This window comes from Diospyros lotus, chromosome 14 (assembly GCF_014633365.1).
Source record: "Diospyros lotus cultivar Yz01 chromosome 14, ASM1463336v1, whole genome shotgun sequence".
Lineage (NCBI taxonomy): Eukaryota > Viridiplantae > Streptophyta > Magnoliopsida > Ericales > Ebenaceae > Diospyros > Diospyros lotus.
This window is the reverse complement of record NC_068351.1, coordinates 16,882,651-16,901,922: the sequence shown is the minus strand read 5'-3', so window position 1 is coordinate 16,901,922 and position 19,272 is coordinate 16,882,651. Positions and strand designations below refer to the sequence as shown.

At 32.8% G+C, this 19,272-nt stretch overlaps 2 protein-coding genes across 3 annotated transcripts; both read left to right on the top strand.

The window, feature by feature from the left end:
• The first annotated feature begins 1,734 nt into the window (after positions 1–1,734).
• On the top strand, positions 1,735–6,613 carry LOC127790421 (boron transporter 4-like). Of its 2 annotated transcripts, XM_052319938.1 has the most exons (15): positions 1,735–1,858; positions 2,354–2,473; positions 2,580–2,662; positions 2,804–2,996; positions 3,111–3,249; positions 3,345–3,510; positions 3,623–3,789; positions 3,920–3,973; positions 4,337–4,510; positions 4,612–4,707; positions 4,795–4,911; positions 5,101–5,420; positions 5,604–5,886; positions 6,055–6,192; positions 6,320–6,613. In XM_052319938.1, the coding sequence occupies exons 2-15, from the start codon at positions 2,370–2,372 to the stop codon at positions 6,350–6,352; spliced, it is 2,067 nt and encodes a 688-aa protein (XP_052175898.1). In that variant the 5' UTR covers positions 1,735–1,858; positions 2,354–2,369; the 3' UTR covers positions 6,353–6,613. The 2 variants fall into 2 exon arrangements, with proteins under 2 accessions (XP_052175898.1, XP_052175899.1); XM_052319939.1 differs by lacking the exon at positions 3,920–3,973.
• Positions 6,614–14,061: 7,448 nt separating this feature from the next.
• On the top strand, positions 14,062–14,741 carry LOC127790676 (uncharacterized). The gene has a single exon (XM_052320271.1). The coding sequence runs from the start codon at positions 14,198–14,200 to the stop codon at positions 14,537–14,539; it is 342 nt and encodes a 113-aa protein (XP_052176231.1). The 5' UTR covers positions 14,062–14,197; the 3' UTR covers positions 14,540–14,741.
• The last annotated feature ends 4,531 nt before the right edge of the window (positions 14,742–19,272 follow it).

Below are 19,272 nucleotides of genomic sequence, written 5' to 3'. Positions count from 1 at the left end.
GATAAAGAAGATGGGTTGTGGCTAATTTGATTTTTTTTTGTGTTATTTAATTTATTTTATTTTAGTTATTTATTAAACTGAATATGTGATATATTTTGTTTGTATTAATTTTTTTAAATGATATTTCTAAGGTTGTTGATTTTTTTATTTTATTTTATTTGAATTTTATTTTATAGTTTAAAGTATTTGAATCAAATTTATAATTTATTAATAAATATTTATTATTTATTTTAAATTAAATTTATTAAATAAAATATTATAATAACAAAAAAAATCATTTTTAAAATTTCAAAGTAAACGCATTTTCTAGTTTTTTGTTTTAAGAAATAATTTTTCAGAATGACAAAAAGAACGCATTTTCAAAAATTTCAAAATAGACACTCAAAATACAAAATTCAAAATAAATTCAAAACACCACCTTAGTTTTTTAGAAGCTTGGCCATGATCCACCTCCATTACTTTAGGATGTCATTGACTAAAGGTTTAATCAGTGGACGGTATTTAGTATGTTTGTTGAAAATAATGTTTAATTTATAAAGACATAAATTGCGTATTTTTATATATTTTGTAATATGTCTGTTATTTTTTCTATTTTGTTTGAATGTTTTATATGCTATCATTTTTATTTAGAAATATACATACATTGTTAAACAATAGATAGTGGTTACTTCACATGATATCTATCTCCATTCCTCGTAAATTTACAAATTACATTCAAAAGAGTTATATTTGTCAAATGATGTACTGCAACAAACAAGATATGACATCCAATTACACCCTAAAAAAGAAAAAATTTGACAAATTTCAAGTTCAAATAGGTAGACTTCCCATGGAAAAGGGGACAATTTTGATGGAAAAAAATAGCTATCAAACAACCAAAGCAAGGGGACAATTTCCATGGAAAAAATGGCTATCAAACAATTAAACCAAGAAAAAATGACTAATTATATGGAAGATGGTGACAATCAAATACCAAAAGTTATAAAAAGTATAGCAATTTTTATATAAAAAATTAAGTCAATCAAACATCTTTAGTTGACAGTTTCTATGCAAATCATTTCTAAGCAATTCAATTGCCTTGAACTTGTGTGTTTGATTGGAATTATTTTCCATAGAAAATGTCACATCAATGAAATTTTTTTTATATTTGCATGTTTGATTGTTTAACATATTTCATGACAATTTTTTATGGTATAACACATTGAAGTATGTTTTGACCTATTTTTTATAAAAAAAAATTGTAATTAGGGAGAGGTGGAAATTATTTTTCATGAAATTAGAAATTTTTTTTTTCATCTTTTTTCAATCAAACACACTATTTTCTTTTTATATAAGAGTGTGTTTGATTTCACACATTTACCATAAAAATGTGTAATTATTATATATATTTTCTATAAAAACAATCAAACACTTTTAATTTTTCTATAAAAAATATGTGTATGGTGCAATCATTTAAAGTTTCTTTTCATAAAATTTATTTTTTAAATAGGTGGGGTGATTTTTGTTTTCTAGACAATTATTACCTAGAATTAATGCAATTAAACACATCTTTAATTTCATACGTAAGATCAAAAGCATCGTGACGATTGGAAATCACCACTTTTCCAACCCCTCAATGATTGACAGCTGGCAGACATCCAGAGCCTCACAAGATTGATGGAACACACAGCATCAGAACCCAAAGCAGGATCCATCTTGACTCGCGCGCTTACTTTAAATTACTTGTAGTTGTTTCGTCTCCTAACTCCCAAACTCCAACTCTCTGGTTCGCTTCCGCGCCATATACAGCAAAATACTAATCGTTTGGTCCTCCGGCGAACTTTCCGGAAATTTTTTTCTATTATCCGGCACATCTAAGGTCTCTTCGTCTTATACTTCTCTTCCAAGACTGTAAAAGTGAAATTCAAATGTAATTCAATTTTCGTTTTAATCGCCAGATGCGTATCATTTGTCAATGTTTCTCTTGACCTATTCCAGAATTACTACCGCTTTGAAACCGAAGGTTACAGTCAGCTTCTTCTTGTTCGGTAACTGTGAACCGAGTGGCCTTTTTACACGACCTTTTAACAGCCATTACTCGGCGTCTTCTGTTCTTTATAGCTAGCCGGAGTGACCGTAGAGAATTTTTATACAAGAAACCTTACTAAAATAATACGTCAACATCATTTTTACAATTGTGATGGGTGTTATAATTCAAATGTGTAGTTATCGAATGATTCAATTAGTATGGAATTCTGTATGAATTTTTAAAATTTTTATTTGTATATATTAACCCTTTTGATATACTGTTAGTCAAAGCCCTCTCTGAGTATTTCTTAGTACCTGGTGTTCTGATATAGTATATCATTGCCAGTGATTTTGCATCAGTAATGGAGCACATTAAATCTCCATTCAAAGGTATTGCAGAAGATATCCGTGGAAGACTACCGTGCTATAAACAAGATTGGATTGAAGGCGTTCGTTCAGGATTTGGGTATTCTTTTTATTTGATTGAGTAGTGACATGACACCGTTCAAACTGTTTGATTGTAGTTGTAGTTTCAAGTAGAATTTAGTCTTTTTTCCGTCCGTCTGTGCTAGGATATTGGCTCCAACTACTTACATATTCTTTGCTTCTGCGCTTCCTGTTATCGCCTTCGGGGAGCAACTAAGCAGAGACACAGGTTGGTCATTGAATGGGATACAATTCTCTCAGTCAGTATTCAGTAGTCATATTCTTCGTTGAGATTGAGAGAAAACAGCAAAAGAGAAGAGGAGTTTTGAATTCTATTGATTCTGTCTTTGGTGGTTACTTTGTGCTTTAGATGGAGCATTGAGCACAGTTGAGACTTTAGTTTCTACAGCTATATGTGGCATCATTCACTCTATATTTGGCGGGCAGCCTCTTCTGATTCTAGGAGTTGCAGAACCCACAGCAATCATGTACACATACTTGTACAACTTTGCCAAAGGAAGAAATGATTTGGGACGGGAATTGTTCTTGGCATGGGCTGGCTGGTATACCTTTTCTGTCCTTTTCATTTTTAAAGCATGGTTTTTGCTCATGTGTGTGTGTGTGTGTATCATTATGTCAGTCGCACTTATGTTTTTGCCTTAAAAATTCTTTTACAGGGTCTGTGTTTGGACAGCTCTGATGTTGTTTCTTCTTGCGATCTTCAATGCTTGCTCTGTTATCAATAGATTTACAAGGATTGCAGGGGAACTTTTTGGCATGTTAATTGCTGTTCTTTTTATTCAAGAAGCTGTTAAGGTATAACATTAATTTAGAACATAAATTGTACTTCAATCTTTGGAGTCAGCTATAATACTAAAGGTTTATTCGTTGCATGATCATGTAAATCACAGGGATTGATAAGTGAGTTCAGTACTCCCAAGGCTGAAGATCCAACACTGGAAGAGTATCAATTCCAATGGCTTTATACAAATGGACTGTTGGGAATCATTTTCTGTTTTGGCGTTCTCTACACAGCCTCAGGGAGTAGGAAGGCAAGGTCATGGAAATATGGGACAGGTTTGTGAGGAAATATGGATGATATGAGCTTATTATTATCATTTCTCGTGTCCAAAACATAAAAATTAGGATGTCTCTTACCGGGAAAAAAAAAATATGTTGTGCTTGGCAGGGTGGCTCAGAGGCTTCATTGCAGACTACGGAGTTCCTCTCATGGTTGTAGTCTGGACAGCACTGTCTTTTAGTGTACCAAATAAAGTTCCGTCTGGAGTTCCCAGAAGGCTCTTTAGCCCTCTCCCCTGGGAGTCTGCATCTTTATACCACTGGACTGTTATCAAGGTAGGGCTATACTGACCATTGTGTAGGCTGATGAATCTGTTTCTTATTCCGTAGTGAAGTTTCAATCTCTTCATCAAATAGTAAATGGAGTTACATTTATTTTTGCAACTTCCTCGGTTTCTGGTCTCAGATCTGTTCTACAGGAACAGTACGGGAGGAAAGTTTTCGTGATCGCTACTCTAAGGTGAAAGGGCTTTGCTTACATATAGAAAAACTACTAACGGAAGCAAACATGTTTTTTCGTCTTCTTCATCTGTTCCAGAAAAAATCCTAACAATGATATATTGAGTTGAAGCAAGCAACCGAGAGTTAAATTAGCAGAAAAACTATTCTACTAACAAGAAATTGGGTTAATTAGCATAACTTTTTAGGGTGTTATAATTAAAGATCATGTCGCTCAATTATCCTAACGGGAAAAAATGGATCTAATTTTTTTTCTTTAGTGTAAGCTTTAAACTCCTCTGATTTTAACCAAATGTTTTCCTATTCTTTTGACGAGTTTCCAAGATTATGGATACTAAATCATTTAATGGACTCTCTCCTGCAGGATATGGAGAAAGTCCCTCCCATTTACATATTTTTGGCCCTTGTTCCAGCTCTGATGATAGCAGGGCTTTACTTCTTTGACCACAGTGTTACTTCACAATTGGCACAACAAAAGGAGTTCAATCTCAGAAAACCACCTTCTTATCACTATGATATCCTGTTGCTGGGATTTATGGTACTATATATGTAACTGGACTTTAGTGTTGCTTGCTGTTGTTCTGATTATTACTTTTTCCTAAAATTCATGTTCTATGCTGCTATAATCTCTGTATTCAGACTTTACTTTGTGGACTGATTGGAGTTCCTCCTTCAAATGGGGTCCTGCCACAGTCGCCAATGCACACCAAAAGCCTCGCTGTTCTGAAGCGGCAGGTAGGTTCAAGAAATTTTGGAAGAAACTTATTATCTAGTGAGCGAGCTAGTTGAGATGTTTAAAGAGTCGGATCCCATGATTTACAGTTGATTCGAAAGAAGATGGTTCAAAGTGCCAAGGAGAGCATTAAACAACAAGCTAGCAACTCCGAAATCTATGGAAAAATGCAAGCTGTATTCATGGAAATGGACAGCTCTCCTGTTGTAAGATCTCCTGATCACCACATATAATCTGTGCCTTTGAAAATTCACTTGGCGAGTTTCTCTTTATCTAATTGCTGTCCGCAAAACTGAGATTGTGAAAATTTGTCGGCTCTTCATGTGAGTATGACAAACCTCTCCAAAAGGAGAAGAAATTATTTGCGGTTTTTTATATTTGTGTTGAATGCACAGGCTAATGTAGTCAAAGAGTTGGAGGACTTAAAAGTGGCAATTATGCAAAGTGAATATAGAGAAGCAAATGCAGAGGGAACTTTTGATCCTGAGAAGCACATTGATGCTTACTTACCTGTCCGTGTTAACGAGCAGAGAATGAGCAATCTGTTACAGTCACTCTTTGTTGCAGCATCCATATGCGCTATGCCCCTGATAAGGAAGATACCCACGTCAGTTCTTTGGGGATATTTTGCCTACATGGCTATCGACAGCCTCCCAGGAAACCAGTTCTGGGAAAGAATGCTTCTCCTCTTCATCACACCAGGCCGGCGATACAAGTAAGATTCTTTTATTTTGTTAGCACAGTAGTAGTGAATTGCAAAGAGCTCTCGCTACTAGAAAATCATGTCTTGGAATGAAGTACAAGAGGAAGAAATGGCTAAGAGCCCTAAAATCATGAATATAGCATATATATGCTTCCTTTTCTTTTTCCTAATATCCCTGGAAAACCATGTTGGCAGGGTCCTGGAAGGGGTTCATGCTTCATTCATCGAATCAGTACCATTTAGACAGATAGTGGCGTTTACTCTCTTCCAGCTTGTATATTTCTTGGTGTGCTTTGGAGCGACATGGATACCAATTGCTGGCATCCTCTTCCCATTGCCTTTCTTCCTTCTCATTAGCATAAGACAGCATCTTCTCCCCAAGCTATTTCTTCCCGCACATCTGCGCGAACTCGATGCAGCAGAGTACGAGGAAATTGCTGGTCCCTCAGAACCTTCTCTTGGCTGCTTTCCTTTCAGGGTACGTGTTTGAGAAAGATAAGCTTAGCTTAAAATACAATCAAGAGTTGAACTCAAAATATCCTGAGTATGTGCAAGCCTAATTCAAATTTGATGCGATTCTAATCTTAACAGTCAACAATTGATTATTATCTAATTCTCTGAGGCTGACCTTTCCGGCCTTGATCAGGAAAGGGAAACTACTGCACTTGGAAATGAGGAAGGAGTAACGGAAATTTGTGGCAAGGAGATATTAGATGAGCTGACAACAAGTAGAGGAGAGCTGAAGCTTAGAACTGTAAGCTTCGGCAAAGATAGACCTGGACAGGTACAAGATATTGTTCATATGGTTTACAATTGATGCTTTTTTTGGAAAGAAATATTGGACATTCTCCCAGTGATTAGATGGTCTTGGAAAGCTTTAACCAAATGTGCCATATGATGTGTTCCCGCAGGTTCACCCTGATGATATTGTTCAAACAGATTGAAGTTGTAGGATTTTGAAAGGCAAGGGTTTTGAGAAGTTATTGATAGATGGTCGATGGACAATTTGAATAATTTATCAAATAGGAAAATTACGTTCGTATGATTTTTTTGAGAATGAATGATGAGAGAAAACTTTTTCTTATATCATTGTGAGGGTTGATATATTATTTGCGTCGTGTAACATTATGTTGCTTGACGAGGGCCCAGAAGGATTTGCACGGGGTGGTGACAGGCAAAAAGGGTGGGGCGATGTGGGCAGTAGGGGGGTGGAGTGGGGGGCAACATATCAATTCTGATATCATTGTTTGGTAGTATTAAGAGTTCTTCTAAATCTTTGATTTATGATTGAGGTCATTTAAATGTGACCTAGTTTGGTTTCTGACCTAACTTTAGCTTGCATGGTGATGAGTTTGAAATTTCATCCCACTTAGATTACTCATAAAATGGACCATCTTTATTGACAACATGTAGAGGTGTCCATAAGTTTGGTGTAGACCCGCAAATTAATTCAAACAAATGTGAATGAATGTGTTTGATTTGGATTTTTTTTTCTTTTACATAATTACATAATAATATACTTCAAGGTTTGTTATAATAAATATTTTTTTATTACATTTCTTGTTAACCCTAATTATTTTTAACCTAATAGAAGCATGTTTAATATATAAATCTTTATAATTTTTTTATAAAAATAGTTAATACACTTATTAAAATTAGATAAAAGTGTTCACGAAATTACAAGTTAAAAAAATTCATTTAAGGGGTTTAAAATCTTTAAAATTGTTCTTTATAATTGACGTTTTAATATTTAAAACCTTTTAAATAATTTATGTAGACTTGAAACTTTATCAACATTTCTATTAACCTTTGAAAACTGTCTTGCTTATATCTGACTGAATTTTTCTAAATTAAAGTTTAGATCCTAAGTAGGGTTTTGTTAAATTAAAAAAAAAAGTTCAAATATGTTTTTATGAGGTTAATAGAAAGTCCAATAAAAAATATATATTCTAGTAAATCTCAAATATATATGAACCACACTGGAGATGTTAATTAATTTATTCATTTTATTCTTTTTATAAACCTGTCCCTCCTGTTCCCCTCAAACTCCCAAGCATGGTCTTAACATATATAATGATAATATTATTATTACGTTACCATGTTAAATGATATTATTATTATTATGAATCGTTCTAGATGTGCTGATGGGATGATAAATCTAATGATCGAATTGGACTTCATAAATTAAATTTCATTATTGATCATCAAGACGCTGCAGAAGGGAGAAGCCCGAGCTTTATATGAAGCTTGATTGAGCTCGCTTCATGAAGTTCAATTGGGCTTCAAAGGCAACAACAACGAGATGGTGTAACAGTGGTTGGCGCGAGACGTTGCGGCGAGACTATGATATGATGTAGTAGCGATCGCATGAGGTGTTACAACGAGGCAACAGTAGAATGCAGCGACGGTTGCGCGAGACGTTACAGTGGGGTGATGAGGTGATGCATTGGTTGTTGACTAGGTGATGAGAGACAGCGATAAGGTAAGGCGAGGGAAAGCTTGCTGGAGGCGATCATGGCAGAGGAAAGAGAAGGCGACCAAGGGTAAGTGTAACGCCCCGTTTTTCAAGCGCGCTTTAACTCAGGACGATTCTAGGATAATATTTATTTATTTATTTATTTTTCAATACTACTAAAACTAAACCATATCATTGCTCTTATCCATCCCAAAATTTCCATTCATTTATCTCCAAGGAGAATCATCATAATATCAAATGCAGAAGTTAGAATCGAACTTAACATCATAACATTAATCATAAATCAATTCTTACATCACGGAAACATAAATTTCTCAACATGACTTAATACATAAGTTCTCAATAAACATTAACCCTAAATAGAGTTCTACATCATCATTCCTCAAAACGTTCAAAATTCAAAGTAGTAGAATTTAAATACATGGGCTATATAACATACATTCAACTCATCATGCACTTTGCTAAGTGCCATTTCATGCCTTATTCATCCTCGTTTCTGCTACAATCTCCATCTGGAACGTTTGAATATTCCAGGGGCAAATCCCAAGTTAGATGATTAATCATCTAAGTAAGGGAACAAAACATTTAATGCTTATGTATGTATGGAATGCACATAACATCATAACTCCCATGTTTGGGTTGACTGCACACCTTAAGATTACTCGCCATTTTTTTAGTCTCCCTGCTAGATCAGGGTGTATGGGTGCACGCTTAACAAGGCAATGACGCCAGTACCTAATCCCAAACCCATGTAACGTATGACTGTGAATCTCATCATGCTCATATGTATATTTCATAAATCAAACATATAAATGCAATGCAATCTACATGACATACTCATATCAAGACATGACAACATGATAAGATCATTTACATAAAATCGAATTTTGAAAATCGAACCACTTACAAACCAATCATTTTCATCAAACTTAATCCATTTAGGAGTTACCACTTACTTTGCAAAAAGACAATTTTGTCTTTAGCATAATTTTGCCTTAAATTCGCGTCGGACTTTCAATCATACTCAATTATGAACCTTGACATACCCTGGGCATCATAATTACTTAAAAAAAAAATTAGATTTCTAATTTTCTCTAATTTCTCTCATTTCCTCCTATTATTTTCTCAAGATTATGAAATAAATACTTTCTCATAGAATTTTCTCAATTTCTCTTCACAATAATTCCTGAAACAATATTCATAAGCTCCAAAAATTTCCTAATAATTTTCAGAATTCATGTTCTATTTATTTCTCATTTTCTCTTTGATTTTCAAGCATCTATTGCCTCAAAAATCTATAATAAATACCAATCATGCATTTCTCTTCTAATTTCATCATCAACAATTCTAAAATATCATTCTCATATTTTTGAAATTTTTGAAGAAATTTTCGAAGATAACTCACATTTCCGCAGAGTGATTCGGTATTCTTCTATACTACGACGAAGTCTCGGTTTGCATATCCAACAATGTCTTCTGCCATAAATTTTCACAAGAATTACTAAACCCAGCCTATAGGATTTTTCTAGAAATTTTTGATATTTTTCTCTATATTTTATTTTTTCTATTTTCTTTCTTTCTTTTTCTTTTTCAAATCTCTCTCTTACTCTCAAATCTTTTTTCTTACAACATTTCTCTATCTAATTTAGGTCCTCAAACCTTTCAAGTTTCCTCTATAAATATAAAATGTTGAATTAAGTTTAGCATAATTGTAGTGACTCGCTATCTTTAATTAGTTTGTCACCTTTATTAATTATTTTTACTAAATCTCACCAATAATTTTTAATTATTTGTCCACACCCTACTTTATCTCCCACATTTCTCTATTATTTCACCTATTATTTTTGATTATTTGTCTACACCCTACTTTGTCTACCAGATTTCTCAATTATTTCACCTCTTATTTTCAATTATTTTGTCACATTTCTTAATTATTTTTCACTAAATCTCTCCCACAATTTTTAATTATTTGTCCACATTCTACTTTGTCTCCCACATTTCTCAATTATTTCACTCATTATCTTTGATTATTTGTCCACACCATACTTTGTCTCCCACATTTCTCAATTATTTCACCCATTATCTTTAATTATTTTGTCACTTTTTTTAATTATTTTTCACTAAATCTTACTCATAGTCTTTAATTATTTCTCAACAACCTACTTTATCTCTCACATTTCTCAATTATTTCACCCATTATCTTTAATTATCTTGTCACCTTAATTATTTTTCACTAAATTTTCTTTTAAATAAATTATTCTTTCATTTAATTTATTAATTTTAAACCCATTTTCTTAGCCTACTAATTCTAAGCCCACTAATTTTAAGCCTATTTATTTAGCCTTTCATTTTTTTCAATTTAGCCCACTAGCTCTAAGTTCATTTACTTAGTCTTTCATTTTTTAACTTAACCCATTAACTCTAAGCCTATTAGTTTTTTCAATTATAATCTTTAATGGATGTTAAAAAATATTTTAAATACATAAAAATTAATTATTATTATTCTCAAAATACTAGAATATTACAGTAAGGGTGGTAAATCTATAAATTAGGTGAGGGCATTTTTATCATTTGACGTATTTGGTTATTCTCTTAATAATCTAGTTGTTTGTACAAGTAGTATTTTCTATTTACTATATATATATATATATAATCAATATTTAATGTAAGTAACTATCATGTATTTAAATAAACTTATTAATAATGAATACATGACAAACTTTTAAAAGAATTATTGTATGTATCGTATTAACACAATAACATACATAGCAAGACCGTTACAATATCAGATATATATATATATATATGTATAATATAACTTTGCTTCAAAGGCTAAACTTAGAAGTAGACATGGCCAAAATTGAACCGGATCGGCGGTTCGAACCGGAACTGGACCGGCCGGAACCGGACCCGGAACCGGCCGAACCGGAACCGGAACCGGAACCGGACTGAACCGGCGAAATTCGGTTCGGTTCCGGTTCAAGGTTCCGGGGAACCGGAAACCCCCCCCCCCCCCGTGCCCCCCCTCCCCTAACGGTCCACACCCCCCCCTCCCCCCCCCCCGTGCCCCCTCCCCCCCCTCCCCACCTCCGCCAACGGTCCACACCCCCCCGTGCCCCCCTCCCCCAACGGTCCAAAATTGGACCGTTGCCCCCCTCCAACGGTCCAAAATTGGACCGTTGGCTGCCACCCCCCAAGCCAATTTTATTAATTTTTTTTTTAATTTTATAATTCCTATCTATATATACCCCTCCCTCCCCCACTCATTTTTCACACTTTCTCTCTCTCTCTCAAGTCTCAAGCTATTATTCTCTCAATTTTGTCTCTCATTTAATATTTCAATTTCAATTTCTTCAATCTTCTCATTTTGTTATTTATCAATTTATTCAATTATATTGTTAATTATTTATTACTTGTTACTATATTATTTTATCATTATTATATTTTTTTATTATCATACTTTTTTCAAAAAAATGGCAAGTGAATGTAGAAATTTTGAAAATGTTGAAAATGTTGAGTTTGAAGCTCAAAATTTTCAAACACAAGAGAGTGAAACTCAACAAAAGAGAGGTGGAAAAATTTCTACTTCTGATATTTTTAATATTCATTTCAAGAAAACACCAAAAGGAGATGGTAAATTTGATGTATCTTGTAATTATTGTAATCAGGTATACAAATTCAAGCAATGAGGTGGATATGGTACTTTCGCCCGACATTTGCAAACAAAGCACCCGCTCAAGGTTGGATTGAGCCGCGATCAAACACAAATATCCGGGTTTGCTACCTCTTCAAACTCTCCTCAATTATTTCATTATAATGAAGCTAATTGTAAGTCTGGTTTAACTGAAATGGTAGCAATTGATCATTTATCTTTTAGTTTTGGTGAAAAAATAGGTTTTACTCGATTTTGTCAAAACTTTGTTAATCCTAGTTTTAAATCAATTCCTAGAAATACTTTGAAAAGGAATTTGTTAAAATTGTTTAAAAACTCAAAAATTGAATTGATAACATATTTTCAAAACAATAATATTAATGTTTCTATTTGTAGTGATATTTGGAGTGATCATTGGCAAACTCATTCATATATGGGTATTACTTGTCATTGGGTTGATGAAAATTATGTTTTACAAAAAAGAATTCTTGCGTATCGATGTTTTGATGAAAATCATAATGCTGAAAATATTTGTAGATTAATTCAACAAATTTTACAAGAATATAGATTAGTTAATAGAATTTTTTCAATTTCTTTTGATAATGCATCGGCTAATACTGCTTCTATTAATGAATTGAAAAGAGTTTGCCAACCAAATTTTGGTGGAAGATTTTTTCATGTTAGATGTGCATGCCATGTTTTAAATTTATGTGTTCAAGATGGTATTAAGTCACTTAATTCTTATTTAGATCCAATTAGAAATGTTATTTCTTATATTTGGGTACACCCTCGAACTGCAAAAGCATGGGCACATTTTTGCACCTCCAATGGTCAAACCCCAAAACGTTTTTCAAAAGATGTCCCTACTCGTTGGAACTCAACTTTTAAATTACTTAATCAATCTTTTGAATATAAAGATTTATTGTGTTCTTTTGCAGCAAATTATATTCCACAATATCCTATTTTTCCAACTATGTGGAATGTTTGTAGTTCAATTTTGAATATTTTACGAATTTTTAATAATGCTACTCATACACTTAGTAGTGTTTATAAACCAACTTCACATCAATTTTTAATAGAAGCAATGAATGTGGTCGGTGTATTAATGGAAGGAATTAATGTTGAAGAAATTTGTCATGTTGTTTTAGAAATGAGAGAAAAATGGTTACGTTATTATCAATTTATTCCTGAAATTTATCTTGTTACTATGGTATTTGATCCTAGGTGTAAATTTGATGGTTTAATTGAGTGTTTGTCTAACTATTATTCGTTGTTAGGATTAGAAAATAATGAAGAAATTGATGTGAATATTATAATTTCTAAGGTTAGAACTTTATGCAATCAATTATATGAAGCATATGTTATTGCTCCTAGTAGTGAAGAATCATTTCCATCCATGGCTTCGCATTCCTCTTCCTCCCAACCAATGAAATGGGGTCATAAATTTTTAGATCAAAGGAGGAAAAAACCTAGATCGAGCTCACATTCGGAGCTCGAAACTTATCTAACCACAGTTTTTGAGTTTGGTGATGATACAGGTTTAAATTTTGAAATTTTGGAGTGGTGGAAAAGGCACAAGGAGACATTTCCAACTCTTGCAATTATTGCAAGTCAACTTCTTGCAGTTCCAGCTTCAACTGTAGCCGTTGAACAAACATTCAGTAGTGGAGGCAACATTTTGGACGAAAGAAGATCAAGATTGGCTCCAGAATCATTGGAAGCTCAAGTTTGCCTCGATGATTGGGAAAGAGCTAACATGCGACGTCAAGAAGAACTTATCCATTCATCATCATCTGACGAATGGGTTAATGATGGTTCAACAACGGCGACTTCCGACTCCAATGAAGATGCGTAGGATCCAACTCATCCAAGTCCATATTTTATTTTTTTTCACATTTGTAAAAATTAATTTCTTGTATTACATTTTTGTTGTAATTATTTTTTAATGAAATTAAGTCTAATTCTATTTTTTATTTTTTATTTTTCACATTTGTAAAAATTAATTACTTGTATTACATACTTGTTTAGTTGTTTTAATTATTTTTAATGAAATTATTACTTATATTTCTTCAATTTTTAGTAGTGTTTTTTTATTAAAAATATGGTTGAGAATATTTATATTTACAATTACATTTAACAATTAAAAATCGAAACCAAACCGAACCGAACAACGGAACAAGGACCAAAATTGAATACAACAATATTTAAAAAAAATTAAAAAAATTCGGTTTGAACCGGAACCGGAACCGTTGACCGAACTGGCTCAAACCGTTGACCGAACCGGCACGAACCGGAACCGGAACCGGCACGAACCGTCCCAAACCGCCCTTGGGCGGTTCGGTTCAGGTTCAAAGATTTCTTGAACCGGAATCGGCGGTTCATGAACCGTGGCCATGTCTACCTAGAAGCAATATGAGGACTGGAAAAGCAAAAATAAATTATTAAAGAGAAAAAGGGTGCTTGAAGTGGCCACGGCAACGGCCACGGGTGCGTTCTTATCCAGATTCACAAATTGCGTTGCCGCCACCTTCTTTTCCCTCACCTCTCTCTCTCTCTCTCTCTCTCTCTCTCTCTCCTCACCAAACTCCACAACTCTCATCTCATCTTCTCTTGTCCTCCGTTTCCAAACACTCTCAAATCAAAATCCTGCCTCTCTAATCTATGGCTACCGCATTTGCTTGTTTCCGTCCATCTCCCACCCTCTCCGCCACCGCCGCCAGCCACCGGAAAACCACCACCTCCTCCTCCTGCTGGTGGGCCCCGCTCTTCGGCTGGTCCTCGTCCGATGTGGACTACATTACCTCCATCGACAAGAACAAAAACAACGCATCGGTCGGAAAAACCTCGGACTTAGAAGCGGAACGGTCCAGATCGCGGTTCGCGCCGGGATGTTTCACGGAAGAGAAGGCCAGACAGCTCCGGAGGACGACCGCGGAGACGGCGACGTTCCACGACATTATGTACCATTCCGCCATCGCGACTCGCCTCGCCTCGGATCTTTGAACCGCTGATCAGACGCCGGAGGGGAGGTGCCGCTAGGCTTTGGCTTAAATTCCGATCTTTGGTTTGTTGGCTTGCAATCTGAACCTGTCGACTTGAAATCACTTTGATTTGGATGTGATTTAATTTAATTATTAGAAATTTGTTTTGAGTCTGAAATTAATTAATTTCTACTCCACTCCAGCTACCGCCGATCTTTGATAAATAAAAGTTGATGGTTTGATAAATATAATGTAAATAATTATTATATTGTTAATGTAAATTCTGGTCTAAAATTAATATTATCATTGTAAAATGAGATTAGACTTTACAAGTTTATTTTTGTCACCAATTAAAATGTATTATTATTATATAGTCCATTTACTCCTAAATGATCATCTATATGTCACAGTTACAAAAATCACCAACTATAGATTTTCATGATTTTTCATTGTTTAAATTTAATTATGAATGATAAATAAAAAAAATTAAAATCACCAACACAAACTATATATCATATATATATATATATATTTATGTTTGCCGCGCCTCTAGTTCACGTACGTACGATGCCTCTTTTTCTTTTGAAACAAAATGATGAGAAGTATGATCCAATGAGACACCTTTTTGATAGAATAATGCTATACACAAAACTAATTTTCATAAATTGACGTGAACTATTAATGTTACGTATAATATTAATGATACATCTGTTCATATAAAATCAATTATAATATTTTTACTCAAATTAACTATTGGTCTTCTTGTATGAAAAATTTTATAAAATTAACAATAGATTAATACTTCAAAATAATCCTAGTCAAGATTAATAATAAAGTTGCTCATATAAAAAAATATTTATAATATATAGTTCTATCATAATTAACAATAAATATACTAGGGTTATTTGTAAATATTGTTTTGGTGTACAACAATACTATTTTGATGCGAGGAGGCTAAAGGCCTAGAGGGGCTGCTTGAAATTATTTTGGTTTTTAATTTTTATTTTCCATTTTCATAATTTTGAAATAAAAAGTTGTTCAACTCACAATTTTAATTTCAAGAAAATAGGGTTGCAATCGAATTGAGTCGAATAGAATTTTGTTGAACTCAAACTCAACTCAACAAGTCTGAGCTCGAGCTCTGCACGTCAAAGAGCTTGAGCACCTAGGCTCGGGCAATGCCATGGGTGATGAGAAAGACTACAATAACTTAGAGATATTAGGAGTTTTATAGCTAGAGAAGTTTGTACATAACACTTGTGGATGCATTCACTAGAAAAGTTGTCAACATTGCTTTTTTGGACACCTACTGTAAGCTTCACTAGATGTTGCTGCTCTGCTCGCTGATACAATGTCGACCACCTGCTTACTACTATTTCTGGCACTATTTCTGACAATCTAGTTGCTATTATTTTTGACAAATGAAGAAGATGAAGATGAAGGATTGCAACAACTTTTTCAAACCCCTATCTCTTTCTTTTTCACAAGCTTCCATAAAAAGCGTTTTCTTTTCTCCTTTGTCAAAGCTTCCTTCAATATATTATATATATATATATATATTATCGAGAGAAGCAATATATATATGTATATATATATATATAAAAAAAAAATAAAAAAGGGAACTTTTAAATGATTAGATTAATATATATAATAATTTTAAAAATATTTAATTCAATTATATTATTATAAAAATTTAAAGTTTAATAATATTATGCTAAATAAAATATTAATATATTTATAAACGAGATTATTCATGAGGTATTTGATTAGTGGTTAATTTTGTAAAATTTTGTTATAATTATAATCCCCGTTTTGATTTTAAATTGGTTTAATTGAATAGTTATGTGTAATATATATATATATATAATATAATATATTATAATAAACATGTAAATATAATATATATATTATAACATAATACATATACTCAATGAAGTGCATGCATGGAGCATCTATATAATATATAAGTATATAAGATACCATATAATATATCATATAATATATCATATAAATATATACTTAATATATAATTTAATAATACTCAATTGCTTGTTTGTAGGTACGAAAAAGGTGAGTTTGGAGACTCAAATTGAATTGAAGAATGAAGAATTCAAACCTAACACATGCACATTAAATTGAAGACTCAAGGCCTAATACATGTTTAAGACCCAACTTGAACAAGCTCATGGAAGACATCATTTGGAGAAGGCCCAATCATTTTTTTTAATCCTAGTGAAGACCAAAAACCCAATTGTAGAAATTTATTTTTTTTTATTTTTAAATATTTGTTTTATAAGTGCTTTATTATGTGTGTTTTTTAGCTAAAATTTATTTAACTAATAGGTGTGTATTATAGTTAAGATCTATTTAACTTTATGAGTGTTTTATTATGTGTGTATTTTAGCTAAAATTTATTTAACTTTATGTGTGTATTATAGGTAAAATTCATTTAACTTTAAGTGTGTGAGTACCCATTAGATATAATTATGTCTAGTTGAATAATTGAAATTGTGTGGTTTGTATTGCATCTTGTGGGCTATAAATAGTTTACTTGATTGCATTTGTAAGTGTGATTATTATTCTTGAATCAAAATTTAGTTGTTTTTTTAGAATTTTCTCTTTGAGAATTGTTTTTATTCTCTCTTATTTTCTCTTGTGATCTTACTTTCTTTCTTTTTTCTCCTGAATTTTTAAGCCATTTATTGTTACTTTATTATCCACCGCCTAAATGGCTGGTTAATTTCTGCTATTTTAATTCCTATCATTTAAATTCTGTTATTTAAATTACACCATTTAAATTCCCGTCAATTAACTTTTAAATAGAAATGAGTAGCTAAATCCAATCTTGGGTTAAGGCAAGGACAATGTCCAATGCCAATGATTTTCAAAGAAAGCTACGCTTTAAATGAGTGACATTAATTTAAATTTCAATATGAGTGTGTATTAATTATTGAGAAATCACTAGATTTGGATTGAAGCGTAAGCCTAATTTAGAGCTTTCATGCCATGTATGAGAGTTACTAGAATTGGAAATGCTATCATACCCAAACCCGAATGATTAATTTAGTTGTTTGTGTATTAATTACAATTGAATTTATGGTAGTTGCTTAAATTAGAATCCCGCATATCATGTATGGGGATTGCTTAAACTAGAACTATCATCATCTCTAATTGCATTTAATAACAAACCATCATATCTGAAATTAAATTAATGTTAATCTTTTATGCTAAAAATTGGGAATCAACGGGTTGGTGCTGAAATTGTCTTAACTTAAGTGCTATCCAATTTCATATCCTCATATTTAGCGTTTATTTCAACTTCTGCCTTGCTTTATTTCCTAGTATCTGTTATCTAAAAAATCATAAAAAAAATCATGTTATCAATTCATCCAAATGCGTATGTGTGTGTGTAACATTTTTTTCCTTTTGCCCTAAATAAATCTTTCAGTGGATGACCTGGACTCATCCAGAAAATATAAATTTAAATTTGGACTATAACTACACTTGTACACTGACGAGTATAAACCTCTCACCTAAATTAAAATAAAAAATAAAAGTTTTATTGTGTTTTTATTGCAGGGTGAGAGTGCAGCCAGTATTCATGAATTTCTAATCGAGGATGTTTACGAACATTTAATCAAACATATTAAGGGTGTCAAAAAATATTCGAAAATTGGTGAACTGGACCAAACCAGACCGAACCATGCTTTTTGGATTGATTCTATGGTTCAATTGTTAGGTTTTGGTTCTAAAAAATTAAGAACCGATATATTTAGTTTGGTTACTACTTTTTTATTTTTTTCAAACCGTGGTTCAAACCAAACTGGAACTAATATTATACTTATATATATTATAATTTTTTATTGGGTATATATATATATATACGCATAAACAGTATCACTTCCTAGAAAACTAGAGAGATTCATGAACTAAATTGAAACTGGTCCGGTGTGACGAATTGATCATGGTTTGATTTTATATATGTAATGGTTCGGTTACGGTTCTTATTTTTTCGGAACCGTTAAAAATAGCCCGATTATTGGATTCTTATAGAACCGGACCGATCCGAACCGTTGATACCCCTAGAGCATATTAGTATTCACGAATCTCTAATCGAGTCAGCTCGTAAGCTAACGAGTCGAGTTTTATTAAGTTTAAACTCGACTTGTTTACAAATCGAGTTTCAAAATTAAGCTCAAACTCACATTGTTTATCTTAACGAACAAATTCGAACGAGTTTTTGTCAAATCGAACACCAAGCCGCTAACGAACAACTCAGCTCATTTGTGATCATACAAGAAAGCAAAATGAATTCCAAAAATTGGAATGAATTCAAACCCCATCTCATGTTTCATTTCTTTTTCTTTTTGTACAAATCAATCAAAATACATTCTACTCAAATCAAAAACTCTTTTTTTTTATTTGTCTAACAAAATCAACAAACTATAGAAAAAACAAAAGGAAAGAAAATTGAAAATCCACATAAAATCAAACATCTTTCCTGTCATCAACTAGAAATCATCCACTTCTTCATTTCTTTCGTTATCATTAACCAGAAAATTGTCCATCTTCTTGGTTTCTTTCATTGTTGAGCACCACCATCCATTTTCATTGTCTTCTTCATTGGTTATTGTCATCATATCCTCTTTGTCATTCTCTCTCTGTATATATGCACACACAAACAGTTGTAGAAGAAACAAAAGAAAAAGAACGTGAAGAAGAATCAACGACCCTAGATTTGAGTTAATTAAACTT